At 45.9% G+C, this 19,463-nt stretch overlaps 1 protein-coding gene across 7 annotated transcripts in view; it reads left to right on the forward strand.

The window, feature by feature from the left end:
* The window catches only part of DOCK7 (dedicator of cytokinesis 7), a 143,157-nt gene that overhangs the window by 59,004 nt on the left and 64,690 nt on the right, over positions 1 to 19,463 (forward strand). For all 7 annotated transcript variants that reach the window (XM_044301167.1, XM_044301168.1, XM_044301169.1 and 4 more), the window contains exons 15-22: positions 5,834 to 5,951; positions 6,505 to 6,575; positions 6,925 to 7,063; positions 7,146 to 7,247; positions 9,204 to 9,290; positions 13,939 to 14,170; positions 14,365 to 14,529; positions 15,145 to 15,314. In XM_044301167.1, coding sequence (XP_044157102.1) covers positions 5,834 to 5,951; positions 6,505 to 6,575; positions 6,925 to 7,063; positions 7,146 to 7,247; positions 9,204 to 9,290; positions 13,939 to 14,170; positions 14,365 to 14,529; positions 15,145 to 15,314 — 1,084 coding nt within the window. The remainder of the gene's footprint in view (positions 1 to 5,833; positions 5,952 to 6,504; positions 6,576 to 6,924; positions 7,064 to 7,145; positions 7,248 to 9,203; positions 9,291 to 13,938; positions 14,171 to 14,364; positions 14,530 to 15,144; positions 15,315 to 19,463) is intronic.

The raw sequence follows: 19,463 nt of genomic DNA on the forward strand, positions 1-19,463 counted from the left end.
ATGTTTAGGCCAGTTCTCTCCAGAGCTGTATTTTCAGTTCTGCTGGTTTGGTTTTCCCTGTTTCTGTCACATGACTTTTGGGCCTGACATCTCTTTGCTGCCCCCTGTTGGTTGAATACAGTAAACAAAGCATGAACTGCAGTACTTCAGTCCAATGTAGAAAAAGGAAATCTCCCATGATTTTCCTACCTGGCAATGGTGGCAATTCTGTGTACAGTCATGCCGGCTGATGTGTTCTTGACATTGGACTACAGCTTCATCACATGGGACCTAGGAGTAAGCTGTAGTCTGAACCACCTCCATAGATGTCTGAGGCCTATTATTGGACTTTAGGGGAGGGTAGGTGAATGGGGTATCAATGCCAGGTTCTGCCATTGTGCAGCATCGGGTCTAATTTTGACTTGTTTGTATCATCCTCCTTGATACGTTTGTATCACCCTCGTTACCATGTTACATTCACCTCCCCTTAGTAGTGATAATCCACATATTTGTTTTTATCCTCGTCCAAATGTTCAAAGCTCACTCAAAGTACAATGGGATAATGCTAAGTCTTCTATAGCGCGTGTGGGAGCCAGTGTCCTAAAACTGAACACGTGTCCCCAGCTAGAGGTGAACATCGCACTTGACTGATACAGCCCTAAGAACCACGAAATGCAATACCGTAAATCACAGTTTAACTTTATTGTTTAATGATTAAACACATTTTACATCTACATTCTTTCAATCCAGCACCTGGATCTGAATACTTTTGGAACTGCATGTAACAAAAAAAAATTGTATAGCCACTGAGTTATTCAATAAAATGTATGTGTAAAGCTTAAAGGGGACCGGTCACCTTCTAAATGCATGTAAACCCGCCAGCAGTACCTCAGGGTAGCCCGCAGTGTGATACTAATCATACTCTTCATCCCTCAGTCCGATGCTGCATAAGGTCAGAAAATGATCTTTTATCCTCGTTCCGCGCTAATTTGCATGTCAGCTTGAAGTCAAGAGGGCAGCGGCCTCATTGCTTTAAGTCAAGGTAACCACGCCCCCTCTTGCCTTTCAGTGACAGCCCGCAATTCGGCTTTGCTTTCCCAAGTCTTGCGCATGTGCACTGCCCTCTGTTTTACTGCGCAATCCCATGTGCGCAGTATCCGTTTTGCTGGAACACTTAATGCCGGCTCGTGCACTAATACACTTCAATGTAAATTAATGCCGCATCCGGCATTCCGGGAAGTGTTCAATTGTTTTTGGCCGGAGAGAAAACTGCAGCACGCTGCGGTATTTCCTCCGTCCCAAAAAATGTAAGAGGGACTGAACTGATGCATCCTGAACGGATTGCTCTCCATTCAGAATGCATTAGGATAAAACTGATCCGCTTTTTTCCGGTATTGAGCCCCTGTGACGGAACTCCATACTGGAAAACAAGAATGCTAATGTAAAAGTACACTTACTAACTTTGTTGCAAAGAGATTCTCGTGTTCTATATGGGTCTGATTTAAATTTTTGTACCTTAATCATGGAATCACCACTTTAACGGGAACCTGTTACCAGGAAATTCACTGTTGCACCAGCGCAATGCCTGGTAGGGTTAGCTCAGCTGAAAGTAGTGATACCTTTCACTTAGCAATCCATTGCTTCATTCTGGCGCAAAAGTGCTTTTAATTCATATGCAGATGAGCAGTTCAGTGCACTGAGGGTGGGCATAAGCCATTCTGTGCAACCTTGCTCCCCCTACTTCCTCTGCTGGCCACTCCCTATTAGGGCTGAAATGATTACTCGATTGAATCGAGTAATTTGACATAGAAAAATCATTGATGCAAGTTTTTTGGGGCTGATCTGATGGCACTGGGGTAGTGGGGGACATGGAGGAGCTGATCTGATGGCAGTGGGGGACATGGAGGAGCTGATCTGATGGCAGTGGGGGACATGGAGAGACTGATCTGACACTGGGGGAGTGGGGGACATGGAGGGGCTGATCTGATGGCACTGGGGGAGTGGAGGACATGGAGGAGCTGATCTGATGGCAGTGGGGGACATGGAGGAGCTGATCTGATGGCAGTGGGGGACATGGAGAGACTGATCTGACACTGGGGGAGTGGGGGACATGGAGGGGCTGATCTGATGGCACTGGGGGAGTGGAGGACTTGGCAATGGATGGCATGGAGGGGCTGATGGCACTGGGGCGGTGCAACTGAAGGCACTGGGGGATAGTGGAGCTGAAGGCACTGGGGGATAGTGGAGCTGAAGGCACTGGGGGATAGTGGAGCTGAAGGCACTGGGGGATAGTGGAGCTGAAGGCACTGGGGGATAGTGGAGCTGAAGGCACTGGGGGATAGTGGAGCTGAAGGCACTGGGGAATAGTGGAGCTGAAGGCACTGGGGGATAGTGGAGCTGAGGCACTGGGGATAGTGGGAGCTGAAGGCACTGGGGGATAGTGGAGCTGAAGGCACTGGGGGATAGTGGAGCTGAAGGCACTGGGGATAGTGGAGCTGAAGGCACTGGGGATAGTGGAGCTGAAGGCACTGGGGGATAGTGGAGCTGAAGGCACTGGGGATAGTGGAGCTGAAAGGCACTGGGGGATAGTGGAGCTGAAGGCACTGGGGGATAGTGGAGCTGAAGGCACTGGGGGATAGTGGAGCTGAAGGCACTGGGGATAGTGGAGCTGAAGGCACTGGGGGATAGTGGAGCTGAAGGCACTGGGGGGATAGTGGAGCTGAAGGCACTGGGGAATAGTGGAGCTGAAGGCACTGGGGGGATAGTGGAGCTGAAGGCACTGGGGGATAGTGAGCTGAAGACTGGGGGATAGTGGAGCTGGGGGATAGTGGCGCTGAAGGCACTGGGGGATAGTGGCGCTGAAGGCACTGGGGGATAGTGGCGCTGAAGGCACTGGGGGATAGTGGCGCTGAAGGCACTGGGGGATAGTGGCGCTGAAGGCACTGGGGGATAGTGGAGCTGAAGGCACTGGGGGATAGTGGAGCTGAAGGCACTGGGGGATAGTGGAGCTGAAGGCACTGGGGGATAGTGGAGCTGAAGGCACTGGGGGATAGTGGAGCTGATGGCACAGGGGGGAATAAAGGGTGTTGGGGACTGATGGCAGGGGGTCTAATGAGTTTTTATAAAGGAAAACTGTTTATTAATTCATTTTTTCTTACTGGTCATAAAAAATCGATAAAATACTTGATTACTGAAATAATAGTTTACTGCAGCCCTACTCCCTCTCCTTCTTGATTGACGGGACCAGGCAAGATGTAGGAACCCAGCCCTATCGATCAAGAATAAGAGGGAGGGGTATAGCAGTCAATTTCCTGGTAACAGATAGTCAAAAATCCCTTTAAGATCAGGACTTAAAACCTTCAAGACGTTTCAGAGATTAAATACTCTTGTCCATATCTGGTATTTCAGTTGCTTGAATGGTGCTGTGGACAAGAGTGGCGCTGTTTTGGAGAAAAGTCCCTTTACATGTAGGATCTGCCAGTGCTTTGCAGGTCTCTTACTTGGATTATAGTCTCTGAATACAGTGCAGACTGCAGAGTGTTCAGTAACAGTCTGCCATCTGCTGCTGAGCGTCGGGGAAGCCGCGTCAGATCCTGTAAGCCTCACAGTTCTCATTTTCTTCTTTGCCTTCACAGAAGTGTAGGAAAATTTCTAATTTACATCTGCCTGGTGATTTGTGGATTTTTGATCATCAGGACATGTTACATATGTGACACAACCCGTACGTGGATTTCGCCATCGCTGAAGTTTCTATTCTTGAGGGTTTCCTCATGTCTTCTACCCATTTCTGCAAACCAGACAGAACGAGAAGTCACAGCGCGGCATAGACGAGAGCGTCTTATGGGAATGATGAAAATGAGGCGACTTCCCTGCCTGCTGAATGCAGCATCGTACATACTATATGTGTCTGTGCAAACATGATGCATATGGCGCCGCTGATCTCTCAGGGAATCCTGGTTTCCGCCGGCATCACATTTCTTGGGTCAGTTGCCCCAAACTGTACATGCATATTAAATAATCTAATTGGAGGGTGCACGCCCCCCATCATTTACATTCCCATTCAGTGAACACTTTTAAATCCCTCCCCTAGGTCGTAGAGAGGACACCCGTAAATATACTGGCACGCCCAGTTTTATGCAGATTTGCATAAGCATCATCCACTTTGCCACCATTGTTGAGGGAGACATGGAGGGAGTTCTTCTTAAAGCTGCAGCGATCCTCTCTAATCTGTAGGAAGTGTTCAGTTTCCCTGCAGCACTCCCACAGGAGAAATGAAGTATTACACAGTTTTCATTGACATCAGTGGACTGTCTGCGTAATGCATAAACATGCTGAGTGCTCCTGAGTGAGGAATGCTCTTTGTAACCATCCCCCTCTGTGGCCAAGACGTGGCGGTCCTGAATGTTCGGACACCCCTCCCCCATTAACTCAGAATTTTCTAATAAGTTATGTAAAAATTGGATTTATGAACTGGAGATGAATCGTCATTTAATAAAAAGTTTTTCAACTTTTTAAATGACTTTTTGTTCCAGTTTCCCTTTATACTCAAGGACTCTGCTTGCTGTCAGTGAATGGAAACACTTAGCGCTATAGGCTGAAGACCTTTCCTGTACATGTGCTGTTCATGCATGGGCCCAGCTTGTTACCTTGTAGCATAGTTCATTCTTGTCGTAAACTACACTCTTGTATCAGTCGGTTTTCATCCCTGGATGTAAACAGTAATGTTCCCATTCACTGAAAGCAAGAAGAGATCAACGTGTATAGCAATGGACAAGTCCGTCTACTGAGCTAAGTGCTAGTGGACACACATGCTCAGTCGCTCTACCAGGTCCCTGCGTTCACTGCAGGGCAGCCAATAGAAATAGCTTTCTGCCCTGGTTGTCAGGAGAGGAGCAGAGTCTCTGTGGTAACATGGCAGGATAGCTGAGAAGACTCCTTCTGTAGGGGACGTAACAAGGGATTATACTGTGAGCTGCCAGAGGGGGAAGGAGACTGATTTAAAGTGGAATGTCCCGTTATGTCATAGTACTGTTGTGTGGATCATCATATCTCCTGTTGTCTAATTTGCCGGCTCAGTTTGTCCAAGCTACATGTATCTTTCATTCGTTTTTTACCACGCCAGAGCATTATCTGCTTTATACTGCACGCTTAAAAGGGGTTATCTAGACTCCCAAAATTTTGTTGAATGTTGGGAAGGTTAAAAAAAAAAAAAAAAAAAGACTCCCCTGCTTAATTTCCTTGTTTGTGGTGCTGCAGCAATGAAGGACCTGACTACTCCATGTGATCGCTGCAGCAATTCACTGACCTGAGAAGTCAAGTGAGGTAGACGGGTGCGTCCTTGGTGTAGCGAGACCAGTACTATAGCAATGGTATGTCCAGCTGCCCCTGGTGACCTCTGAGGCTGGTGATTGGCTGCAGTGGTAATGTGGGGAGTAGTCGGGCCCATTATCGCTGCAGCACCAGATGCATAGACCCTGGGAGCAGTGGTCGGTATGAGACTGGCGACCATTGAGGTCCCCCTCTCTCCTGAATGGCGGTTCAGTATGAGGGCTAGACAGACTTACCTTCAGGGGGTTGGCACCTCATGTAGGGAGCTGTAACGAATGCGATATTGGTTGTCGCCAGCTTTTCCTGATATGCCTATAACCAAAAAATGGCTGAACAGAATTTTTACATACATTTTAGAGACACAGCGCCACCTACTGGAACTTGCTGCCTTTTTTTTTTATTTACTATGACATCATGGTACTTTTTGGATTGTGTGTGTTCCTCAGTGGTGTCCGGCTTGGGCTTCCAGCGCATTACATCTCCTGGCGTGCGGCTGTCATATACTGTAATTTCTTTTATTCCACAGGAATATTCTGTACGTGTATCCACAAAGCCTTAATTTTGCAAATCGCCAAGGGTCAGCGAGGAACATTACAGTGAAAGTGCAGTTCATGAGCGGAGAAGATCCCAATAATGCCATGCCGGTAAGTGACCACCGGACCTATCTGGCTGCATAGTCTAAAAAAAACCCTGCTTAAAGGGGGGGTCTCATGGAGGTAACTCCTGCCCTTATACTCTTATTAAGGTGTACGGATATCCTAAACCGCCACCCCCTTTCTTTGGACCCCCCTCCCCATTAGTCAGTGCAGATATCCACTGTGTATTAACACCTTTATGTCTGGGTGGCCATGACTTCCTTTAGCTATTTGCTTGGGGGTGCCAGGGGCAGGACACTTCTTTAATTTAAAGGGGTATTACGACCTACAGCTCATATCATCTAGTATTACCCTCTGGATCGCTGGGGGTGTGACCTCCCCCCCCCCCCCCCCCCTCCTTTCCTCCAGACCATGGCTAGGAATTAAATGGCACTATGGTTGAGCATGAGCTTGCCACTCCATTCTAAGGCACTGATGAGCATAGCTGAGCACATCACTTCTGGTGGGAATACCCCTTTAAATGCCCGGGGGGGGGGAGTGGTGGTGGTTCTTTTTTCCTTTTCCATTCTCTTTTTGATAGTTTTTCCTTTTGCATTTGTAGGTTATCTTTGGAAAATCGAGTTGTCCAGAATTTTCAAAAGAAGCTTACACAGCCGTGGTCTACCACAACCGGTGAGGTCTTGTGTTTTTGCAGTCGTGGGGGTAACCCTTGTTTGAAAGAGTTGCAGGAAATAAAATGCAGGGCAGCATGGACCCAATGTAAATAAACTACAGACGTCCTGCAGATACTTTGTGTCTCCTGGATTCATTTTAGGGTCTTAAAGTGAAGAGAAGAAGATGTTGTGCATGCTCTCGTCTGGATGTCTGCAGTTTATGCGCAGGCGGTCCATGCTGCCCGACAGCAGCAAAATCCATTATGCCACTGCAGTGAAAAGATCGCAACTCGGTGCTGCATTAGTTGCACTTCTAGACCCTGGTTGATAGCAATGAACATCATTTTCTTAATTAACTCCCCTTCCAGGTCTCCAGACTTCCACGAAGAAATAAAGATCAGGTTGCCGGCCACATTAACGGATCATCACCACTTGTTATTCACCTTCTACCACGTCAGCTGCCAGCAGAAGCAGAACACCCCACTGGAGACCCCAGTTGGCTATACGGTGCGGAGTGTTGTCATGTGGATACATTTTAGCTGTCCCCAGAGGATACATTGTAACAGTCATTGTCTTCTCTTTCCCGCAGTGGATACCGATGCTCCAGAACGGCCGCTTAAAAACTGGACAGTTCTGTCTTCCCGTATCCTTAGAGAAGCCGCCGCAGGCGTACTCGGTGCTGTCCCCGGAGGTCAGTGCTTATAATCATGACCTTTGTGTTTTATAGTGATTTAAAGGGATTCTGTCACCTCCCCTAACCCAAAAAACGATTTTAAAGCAGCCATGAAGCACAGCTTACCTTGATTAGGCTGTGCTCTTTGATCTTGTAATCCGTCCAGCAGTTTCTTCAAAAAACGACTTTTATTGATATGTAAATGCGTCCTGAAGGTGCCCAGAGGGGCGTTTTGTTCTTCTTAGAGAGCCCAGTACCGCCCCTCTTTCAGTGCCCAGCCCGCCTTCCTTGCACTGTCTAACCGCCGCCCCCAGCCTGCCACAGCCTCCCCTCCCTCTCCTCCCCCTCCCTCACGCCGAACGAAGTCTCGCACAGGCGCAGTACCCACTGAGGGCTGCGCCTGTGCGATCAGCAGGAGACTGAGGGCAGGAGCTTCATCCTCGTCACTGGGCATGCGCTGAGCCCAGTGACGTCCGATGCTCGCTCTTCCCTCAGTCAGCAGGGAAGAGCTAACATCGGATGTCACTGGGCCCCCTCAGTGGGTACTGCGCCTGTGCGAGACTTCGTTCGGCGTGAGGGAGGGGAGGCTGTGGCAGGCTGGGGGCGGCGGTTAGACAGTGCAAGGAAGGCGGGCTGGGCACTGAAAGAGGGGCGGTACTGGGCTCTCTAAGAAGAACAAAACGCCCCTCTGGGCACCTTCAGGACTCATTTACATATCAATAAAAGTCGTTTTTTGAAGAAACTGCTGGACGGATTACAAGATCAAAGAGCACAGCCTAATCAAGGTAAGCTGTGCTTCATGGCTGCTTTAAAATCGTTTTTTGGGTTAGGGGAGGTGACAGAATCCCTTTAACCAGATGTTGCATTTTTTTTTTATCTCCGCATTTTGAAAGAAAGCTGTACGCATACATGTGGCAATGTGTTTTATTAGGCACCAGCACAAATCCTGTATGGATGAGAACAGCAGTTCCACCATTTTTTTTCTTCAGGTTTTTGTTTTTACGATATCAACTTAATAAAGTTTATAATTTTTTCTTTTTTTTTCTTTACTAATTATTCACAATCAGTGTTGAGCGAACTTGTGTTTTAAGTTTGGCGTCAAAAGTTCGGGTTATCGATAACCCGATGCCGAACTTAAAACACAAGTTCGCTCAACACTATTCACAATGAAAATACATTTTTAAAAACCCCACTCTAGTTTTCTCGTGTTTTAAAAAGGTAAAAAACAAAAAGGTAAAAAAAAAAATTCTGCAACCTTTTTCTTTATAGTCTTGTTTCACATTTGTGTTTGCTGATCTGACAGGTTGTTCCGGCCAAGAGCAGCCTGCCGAATCCGGTATTGCCAGATGCTACCGGAATGCTGTCCGGCCTCGTTAACTAAAATGGTGATCTGGGCACGATTCGCCAAATATGCTGAGAATTGGCCAGACAAATACCGCTGCATGTAGTGTTTTTTTGTCCGCCAATTCCCGGCATTCTATGCTGGAACCGCCTGCCAGCAGTGTGAAACAGGCCTTACGGTTTTTTGTAGTCCCACTAGGGGACTTGACCATGCAATTCTTTGATTCCTGATGTAATACACTGAAATACTCCTGCATCCTAAGAAGTCTACAAAGACGGTGGACCTGAAGGCCATTATTAGGCCATGGAAGCCCATCAGAACCCTTCATCATGTTCACTGGGGCACCATTGGGGTGACAGAGGGAAGTTCTTCCCTCTGTCTAACCGCTTAGATGCCACTGTTGCTATTGACTTTGGCCTCTAGGGAGTTAAACAGCTGGATTTGGAGTTGGCTGCGATTCTTACTCTTGCAGCACAGTGTCGGCTGCATGTCAAAACTGCTGATGGTGCATGTGCTTATATCTACTGAACCAGCTGCCAGTATGATAAATGTACTGCCCAGGGCAGGAAGAGGTTAAATGAAAATAAAAATATGGAGCGTGTGGATTATTTCAATGTTTTTATGGTTTTTAGGTTCCGCTACCTGGAATGAAATGGGTGGACAATCATAAAGGAGTGTTCAACGTGGAGGTCGTCTCCGTGTCATCAGTTCACACACAGGTGAGTTGCACAATAAATCCCTCCTCGTAAGATAAAAATTCCTGTAATCTGCAATCTGAGACGATAAATGATCATATAATATAAGGCTGCGCCAAGTGCGCTGGAGCAGTCCGATTATTTCCCTGGCTTCACTTAAAGGTGATTTCCGAGCGTTTTATACCAATGACCCATCCTCAGGATAGGTCAAAAGTGTCTGATCGGCGGGGCTCCGACTCTCAGCACAGACCGCCAACCAGCTGTTTGAAGGGACCTCCTCTCAGCTTACCAAGCACCCCGCCATCTATTGTGTAGCGGCTATACTTGGTATTGTCCTATGAACGTGACACAGCTGATGAACGGAGGATAGCTCATCCATATAAAACACTTGGAAGACCCCTTTAACATCAGTCATTGCTAATTGTTTCAGCCATGTTCTTACTGATGACAGGGCTGCCTTCATACTGACCTGTATATGGTTATGCATACTAATACTATAAAATATTTAAAATACAAACATAAAATGAACCAAATTTCCTACTAATTTTCATTACTAATCTCTCCAGCTTCTTGCAGACCTGTGTCTCCGTGGTTACAGACTACAAACTAACTGTGTAGTCTGATTTTGCTGTGATAAATACATTTTGGGCATTATGCTAAGCATGTTAAGCCACTTTCACACTAGCGTTTCTGTCATAGGGTCTCAATACCAGAAAAAAAAGCTTCCATTTTGTCCCCATTCATTGTCAGTGGGGACAAAACGTAACTGAACAGATCGGAGAGCTCCAAAATGCATTCCGTTCCATTTGGTTGCGTTCTCATACCGGAGAGCAAACCCCAGAAAGCTGCGGATTTCTTGCCGTTATGTGATGCGGAGCAAGACGGATCCATCATGACCCACAATGCAAGTCAATATGGACGGGTCCGTTTTCTCTGACACAATCGGACTCAATAGAAAACGGATCCGTCCCCCATTGACTTTCAGTGGAGTTCATGACGGATCCGTTTTGGCTATGTTACAGATAATACAACCGAATGCAGACGGTTGCATTATCAGTAACAGAAGCATTTTTGCTGAACCCTGCCGGATCCAGCAAAAACGCTAGTGTGAAAGTAGCCTTACGGCTGACTTGACACCAGTATTTTGCTCCACAATGATAGAGCATGCCTTCAATAAATTTGGCTCATGTGGCGATGTAAGCCATGCCCCCTTTTTAAGTAAAAAAAAAAAAAATCTAAATCCATAATAAATTTTGCAGACCGCATATAAGACTTTTTGGAGTCACATGAATTTTGCTTAGTAAATCAATGGGGGCATATTTAGTAAGACTCAGTTGGAGGTTAGATGCCTCGAGAATTAAGAAATGCACGCCTTCTGATATATTTGGCAAGCGGATATCTATCCATAGTTGTGCAGGTGTAGTTTTGAACTATGATTTACACCCATTTTCCAGCATGAATTATGATCAATCAGTTGAGCTGACGAGGCCACAAGTGACGCCCACTTTTTTGAATTTCAAAAAGTTGCACATTTTAGTGCATGAAATGACATTTGCCAAATTTGTGGGTTTTCTTTTATTGTATTTATTTTTTTATACTAGAGAACTGGTGCAGAGGTTATTAAATTCCCCCTCCCCCCTCTTCCCACAATGAATTGCGCTGAGCCCTTGTAAAATGTGTCAAAGTTCGGAACCTTTTCCAAACCTGCTCCTTCAGCCCAACTCCGCTGCCACCCTCCATTACGCTCACTTCATTTAAAGTACACTCTGTTCGCATCTACTCTCTCTCCAACTTTCAAGTAGCTGTCACTTACCGCCCCCCAGACCCAGCCACCATCTTTCTTGACCACTTTACCACCTGGCTCCTACACTTTCTTTCTGCAGACATCCCCACTATCATCATGGGTGACTTCAACATCCCTATTGACACATGCCACTCGGCCGCCTCTAAACTCCTGTCACTCTCTTCCTCCTTCGGCCTATCACAGTGGTCTTCAGCTCCCACCCACAGAGATGGTCACACTCTGGATCTGATCTTTTCCCGCCTCTGCTCCCTATCTAACCTTTCTAATTCGCCTCTCCCCCTATCCGACCACAACCTACTCTTCTTCTCTTCACTGGTCTCTTCTGTAGCCCCCCCGGTCCACACACCAGCACACCCCCACAGGAACCTCAAACATCTCGACTTTCGCTTGCTTTCTGACTCTGTTCTCCCACTCTCTACCATCTGTTCCCTCCAAGACCCAGATGCTGCCACCACCTTATATAACACCACAATAAGTACAGCTCTGGACATTGTTGCCCCCCTCACACACAATAAAACCCGAAAAATCAGCAGACAACCCTGGCACACCAACCTGACCAAAAAACTCAGACAAGCTTCCAGGGCTGCTGAGCGGCGATGGAAGAAATCCCATTCTAAGGATCACTTCACCACATACAAGCAATCCCTCCTCATATTCAAATCCTCCCTCGCTGATGCAAAGCAGGCGACTTCTCATCTCTCATATCTTCCTGTCCCACAGCCCTAAACAACTTTTTAATACTTTTAACTCCCTTTTCCGTCCCCCAGTGCCCCCACCCTCTCCTCTCTTCTCAGCTGAGGACTTTGCCAAATATTTCAAACAAAAGATGGTCAACATCAGAGAAAGCTTCACTACACAGTCCCCACAGACCCTCTACACAACTGCTCGGTCCTTTTCTCCCAAAACCCGCTTCTCCACCATTACAGAAGAAAAACTCTCCACTCTACTCTCCAGATCTCATCTGACCACCTGTGCACTTGACCCAATCCCATCCCACCTCATCCCTAACCTCACCACAGTGTTTATCCCAGCCCTAACTCATCTCTTCAACCTATCACTAACCTCTGGTGTCTTCCCCTCTGCTTTTAAAGATGCTACCATTACACCCATCCCCAAAAAGCCTTCACTTGACCCATCTTCTTTGTCCAGTTATCGCCTCATGTCACTTCTTCCATTTGCCACAAAGCTACTTAAACAACATGTCCATTCTGAACTGTCCTCTCACCTCTCCTCCTGCTCCCTCTTTGACCGGCTACAATCTGGCTTCCGACCCCACCACTCGACTGAGACTGCCCTTACCAAAGTCACCAATGACCTATTAACAGCCAAAACCAAAAAACATTACTCTGTCCTCCTTCTCCTTGACCTGTCCTCTGCCTTCTCCATTACTCTGTCCTCCTTCTCCTTGACCTGTCCTCTGCCTTCGACACTGTCGACCACTCCCTTCTGTTGCAAACTCTCTCAAGTCTTGGCATCACTGACCCGGCCCTCTCCTGGATCACATCATACCTCACAGACCGGACGTTTAGCGTCTCCCACTCCCGCACCACCTCCTCGTCTCATTCCCTCTCTGTTGGTGTCCCGCAAGGCTCTGTCCTAGGACCCCTGCTCTTCTCTATCTACACTTTTGGCCTGGGACAGCTCACAGAGTCCCATGGCTTTCAGTATCACTCCTATGCTGACGACACACAAATCTACCTCTCTGGTCCAGACATCACCACCTTACTATCCAGAATCCCACAATGTCTATCTTCCATATCCTCCTTCTTCAACTCTCGCTTTCTAAAACTTAACATGGATAAAACAGAATTCATCCTCTTTCCACCATCTTGCTCAACCCCCCCAACAGACCTATCTATCACGATCAATGGCTGCACACTCTCCCCGGTCAACCAAGTCCGCTGCCTTGGAGTGACCTTGGATTCTGCCCTTTCCTTCGGACCGCACATCCAAGCACTTTCCACCACCTGCCGCCTCCAACTCAAAAACATCTCCCGCATCCGCGCTTTCCTTAACTTTAAATCTGCGAAAATGCTTATACATGCCCTCATTATCTCCCGCCTGGACTACTGCAACACTCTCCTCTGTGGCCTTCCATCTAGCTCTCTCGCACCCCTAAAATCTATCCTCAACTCTGCTGCCGAACTAATCCCCCTCTCACCCTGTTACTCCTCTGCCAATCCCTTCACTGGCTCCCCATTGGCCAGTGAATTCAGTTCAAAATACAAACAAATACATACAAGGCGGTCCATAACCTGCCCCCCCCCCCCCCCGTCCCCCCCCCCCCCCCCACATCTCTGAGCTACTTTCCCGATACACCCCCACACGCAATCTCCGATCTTCACAGGACCTCCTTCTCTCCTCTCCTCTTATCACCTCTTCCCACAATCGACTCCAAGATTTCTCCCGTGCATCCCCCACACTCTGGAACTCGCTGCCGCAACATATCAGACTCTCACCGACAGTGGAATCCTTCAAAAGAAACCTGAAAACCCACCTCTTCAGACAAGCCTACAACCAGTGACCCTGCTGCCTCTATACCGCCATGACCCGCTTCACCCGCACCTACTGTGTCCTTCTCCCATACCATGTAGATTGTAAGCCTCGCGGGCAGGGCCCTCTCTCCTTCTGTACCAGACTGTACCTCGTCTTGTTCATGCTTAGTGAAATTGTCTGTATTATGTATGTGCACCGCTTATCATATGTGCACCGCTTATCATATGTACAGCGCTATGGGATGAATGGCGCTTTAATAATAATAATAATAACCTTTTTGGTGCATTTAGGTTGCAAACAGGTGTGGCCCGGTGAGATAGGGGCGTGGCCCAAGAAGTCGGATTTATGTCTTCTTTTTATTTATTTTTTTAGGATTCGTACCTGGACAAGTTTTTCGCCCTGGTCCACGCACTGGATGAGCACATGTTCCCCGTTCGGATTGGGGATTTAAGGATCGTGGAAAATAACCTGGAAAGTGAGCTGAAGAGCAGCATCCTGGGGTTGAATTCGGCTCAGCTGGAACCGGTGGTGCACTTCCTCCACCTCCTGCTTGACAAATTGATTCTTCTGGTCGTAAGGCCGCCAGTCATTTCCGGCCAGATCGGTAAGTGTAAACCCTTTGCGGTTTTGGCTAGATAAAAATTAATGGCCGATCCAGTACAGCCGCGTCCATAACGTTTTATGAGATTGTGTAAGCGTGTGTGTGTGGGGGGGATAAAGACTTCACACGTTTAATGGACGGAGACTTTCTCGTGACGAATCCTCTCCTCGGGCCGTAAAAATACCTGTTCTTGTTAGTTAACTTAGGTCAAGCGTCATTTGAAGCAATGGCTTCCATCACAAACAGACTCCATAAAAACCTGGAGGGAAATCAGGACCAACATGGAAGGAACAGTCTCCTGGCGTCTTACATCTACTATGTGTTCAGGCTCCCAAACACCGACCCCAATTCACCCTCGCCAGGTAACGTAATGGTGGAAATTATATTTCTTTGTGCTCACAGCGGAGTGCCTGCATGGTGTCAGACAACAGGGAGGCAGTGCAAAAATAAATAATTGCGGGATCTGACTGCACACAGCGTTTGTTTGTAGTCTGTAACCACGGAAACACACTGGTCTGCAGAGAAGCTGCATACGCAAAATAGTTTTTTTTTTTATTTAAAGAATTTGCAAAGCTGCTTCATATTTTTACTTTAGATGTACTGGTTGCAAAAGTATACACACCCTTTAATTTCTTATATAATTTGAGTACTAGATTATTACCTTTTAAAAGAAAGAGGTGCACTTTTTATTTGTCCTATCAAGGCATATGAAGACTATAGGGGAGGTGGAGTACATCTCCCGCTTAGTACTCCATTCAGATAGCAGCATTGTATGACCACAGGCAACTGTTAGCATCCATGTATTACCTGTGAATTAGCCACAGTCCTGCAGTTCCTCCTGTCTCCTCTAGGAGTGCTGCATTGAAATGAATGACCTGTTTAATGCTCCTCCCATATTCAGTGCAGGGGTTTTCTCACCATACTGACGGGAAAGAACACGGCCATTGACTATTGTTATGTTCTAATTTCTCCTACAGGGCCCGGAAGCCTTGGAGGGTCAATGCACTACGCCACAATGGCTCGGACAGCAAACAGACCGGCAAGCCTTAATTTGAACCGCTCCAGAAGCCTTAGCAACAGCAATCCTGATATCTCTGGGACCCCCACGTCACCAGATGATGAAGTTAGATCTATCATTGGTAGCAAGGTAACAATTCTATGCTCAGATGTGAATTTATAGGCATAAGAAATAAAAAAAAGTGACTATAACATGGGGACACTTACTGTGCAATGTAGTGAGCTCTCCCTGTAATTGTGACTATATAATCTGTATGTAGTGAGCTCCCTCTAGTGGTGGCTGTATAATCTGTATGTAATGAGCTCCCTCTAGTGGTGACTGTATAATCTGTATGTAGTGAGCTCCCTCTAGTGGTGGCTGTATAATCTGTATGTAGTAATCTTCTGAGCTCCCTCTAGTGGTGACTGTATAATCTGTATGTAGTGAGCTCCCTCTAGTGGTGGCTGTATAATCTGTATGTAGTGAGCTCCCTCTAGTGGTGGCTGTATAATCTGTATATAGTGAGCTCCCTCTAGTGGTGGCTGTATAATCTGTATGTAGTGAGCTCCCTCTAGTGGTGGCTGTATAATCTGTATGTAGTGAGCTCCCTCTAGTGGTGGCTGTATAATCTGTATGTAGTGAGCTCCCTCTAGTGGTGGCTGTATAATCTGTATGTAGTGAGCTCCCTCTTGTGGTGGATGTATAATCTGTATGTAGTGAGCTCCCTCTTGTGGTGGATGTATAATCTGTATGTAGTGAGCTCCCTCTTGTGGTGGCTGTATAATCTGTATGTAGTGAGCTCCCTCTAGGCTGGCTGTATAATCTGTATGTAGTGAGCTCCCTCTTGTGGTGGATGTATAATCTGTATGTAGTGAGCTCCCTCTTGTGGTGGCTGTATAATCTGTATGTAGTGAGCTCCCTCTAGTGGTGGCTGTATAATCTGTATGTAGTGAGCTCCCTCTAGTGGTGGCTGTATAATCTGTATGTAGTGAGCTCCCTCTAGTGGTGGCTGTATAAAATTTTGGACCCATTAAGATAAAAATAAATGGACGTTTACTTTACAGGGGTCATTTCCCCCATAGACGTGGATGGTATTTGCCATAAATGCCTGACGTGTGGGTCAGTCCCCAGAACGTGGGTCCATGGCCACCACAGAGAATGAATGGAAATGCGGTGACAGCTCTCTCCATTGAATTCTATGAGCGTGATGTAAGAGTCGAGCACGCGTGTGGAGACCGTGAGCCCTGTGTGTAATACTGACCCGGATTTCACATGTGAGCAAGAGTTGAAGAGTCTGAACAAACCTGCAGGTTTCACAATCCCCCGAGTCAGACACCCCTGACCTCAGCGAGAGGTTGAAGCTATGGATGAAATTTAGCCAGGACATTGCAGTATGAGCTGGATTTCTCTTTAAAAAAAAAAAAAAAAGGGGGGGGGGGGGGGGGGGGGGGGTTCTTCCGATTTTACATAATTTACTGGGAATAATTATTAATAAATGAGACAGAGCCGAACTGTAAACATACGGGCTCGTTCACACTCATTTTTGGCCCATAGAAGTCGATGTGTTGAATTTAAAGGCATTGTTGAGCCCGAACACTTATAAATACTGGGAAAGCTTTAACAGGGTTGTCCACTCCTTTGCGGTCTCTGCAGCATCACCACTCAGACCAGTGATTGGCCGCAGTGGTCACTGCCTTGATAGCGGGTGACCACTACCTGAGAGTAAACTGGGACCAGAGCAGCAGGGTGGGCAGGGGGCTTACAGGGGGGGGGGTTAGTATATGTTATTTTATTTTTCTAAAGCTAAAATGTCTATGCTCCGAAAAAACTCCCTTAACCCCTTCCTGACATATGACGTACTGTTACGTCATGGAAGTCAGTGACTTCCCGCATCTTGACGTAATAGTACTGGAGCGGTGTGCGCCCGATCACTGCAGGAGTCCGGAAGTCCCTGATAGCCGGGCCCCTGCTGTATCTGCCGGCGTCGCTCTAAAAGCAGATGCCGGCGGATTAACCCCTTCTATGCCGCGGTCAGCACTGACCGGGACAGAAGGGGTTTGTTGCGGGTGAGGGAGCCCATCAGGTCTCCGTGCTGCTGTGGCGGGGACCCGATGGGTGATGAGGCAGCCCGATGCCGTGCGCAGGCTGCCCACTGCATTGCACGGCATCGTGACCTGCCTTCTACGGGAGCCGAGTAGATCCAGAGTAATACACTGACAGGCAATGCATTACAATACAGATGTATTGTAATGCATTGCAGAGGGGATCAGACCCCTAAAAGTTGAAGTCCCAGAGTGGGACAGAAGTAAAGTAAAAAAAAGAAAAAGAAAAAAAAAGTTTCAAGTAAAAAAAAAAGAAAAAAACACCCCTTTCCCCAGATTTTATCATAAAAAAAATAAGAAAAAACACACATATTAGGTATCTCCGCATCCGTAATGACCGACTCTATAAATATATCGCATCCAACCCGTCCGATAAACAACATAAAAAAATAAATAAAAACTGTGTTTAAAAAAAGCCTTTTTGTCACCTTAGTGAAATGAATAAAAAAAAGTATACATATTAGGTTTTGCCACGTCCGTAACAACCTGCTCTACAAAAATATCACATGACCTAACCGCTCAGGTGAACACCGTAAAAAAAAAAACTGTGCCAAAAAAGCAATTTTATGTCACCTTACATCACAAAAATTGCAACACCAAGCGATCAAAAAAGCGTATGCCCCCCAAAATAGTACAATTTTAAACTGTCACCTCATTCCGCAAAAAATTAGATCCTACGTGTGACAATCAGTCAAAAAATACTTGGACAATTGAGAAAATAAAATATAATTTATATTTTTTTGCTTCAAAGCTGCTATTATTCTAAAGTGAAATAAATTTTAAAAAAAGACATACAATTTTTTGGTCACCTTGCCCCATAAAGTGTAATAATGAATGATCAAAAAATCATATGTACCCAAAAATGGTACCAATAAAAACGCCAACTCTTCCTGCAAAAATGAGCCACTACATAAGATCGGCAGAAAAATAAAAAAAATTAAAATGGAGACCCAAAAACATAATAAAAAAAAAACGCTTTATTATGTAAAACCGAAACAAACAAACAAAGTAGACATATTTGATATTATTGCATCTGTAACAACCTGCTCTATAAAAATAGCACATGATCTAACCTGCCTCACAAAAAACATAATATAGAGCAATTAAAAATCATATGTACCCCAAAATAGTACCAATAAAACTGTCACCTTATCCTCTAGTTTCCAAAATGGAGTTACTTTTTGGGAGTTTGTACTGTAAGGTGCATCAGGGGGGCTTCAAATGGGACATGCAATCTGCCTTTTTAAAAACCATATGGCGCTCCTTTTCTTCTGCGCCCTGCCGTGTGCCCTTACATCAGTTTGCGACCACATGTGGGGTGTTTCTGTAACCCACACAGAATCAGGGTAATAAATGTTGCGATTTCTTTGGCTGTTAACCCTCGATGTGTTAAAGAGAAAAAATTATTAAAATGGAAAATCTGCCAAAAAAGTGAAATTTAGAACTTTCATCTCCATTTTCCTTTAATTCTTGTGGAACACGTAAAGGGTTAACAAAGTTTGTAAAATCAGTTTTGAGTAACGTAAGGGGTGTAGTTTCTACAATGGGATTATTTATTGGGGATTTCCACTATGTAAGCCCCACAAAGTGACTTCAGACCCGAACTAGTCCTTAAAAAGTGGGTTTTGGAAATTTTTCTTAAACATTGTAAGAATTGCTTCTAAAATTCTCAGCCTTCTAACGTCCTAAAAAAACTAAATGGCATTTACAAAATGATGCCAACATAAAGTAGACATATGGGGAATGTTAAGTAATAAATATTTTATGAGGTGTCACTTTCTGAGAAATTGACATTTAGAAAATTTTGAAATTTGGGATTTTTTTCATAAATAAAGGTGAAATATATTGACTCAAATTTATGACTATCAGGAAGTACAATGTGTCATGAGAAAACAGTCTCAGAATGGCTTGGATAAATAAAAGTGTTCCAAAGCTATTACCGCATAAAGTGACGCGTGTCAGATTTGCAAAAAATGGTCTGGGCAGAAGGGCGAAAACTGGCTCGGGGTAGAAGGGGTTAAAACATAGTAATCACCAGTACAGCAAATGAACTAGAGAGAAACAGATACAATATAGAAACAATGTAAGAGATGCTGTGTGCGTTTCACATCCATATTTCTTCCTTATTTTTTTACGCAAGTGTGAACCAACCCTTACACTGAAATATCACTAGAAGTTTTTGATTAAACAAAATAAT

This window comes from Bufo gargarizans, chromosome 7 (assembly GCF_014858855.1).
Source record: "Bufo gargarizans isolate SCDJY-AF-19 chromosome 7, ASM1485885v1, whole genome shotgun sequence".
Lineage (NCBI taxonomy): Eukaryota > Metazoa > Chordata > Amphibia > Anura > Bufonidae > Bufo > Bufo gargarizans.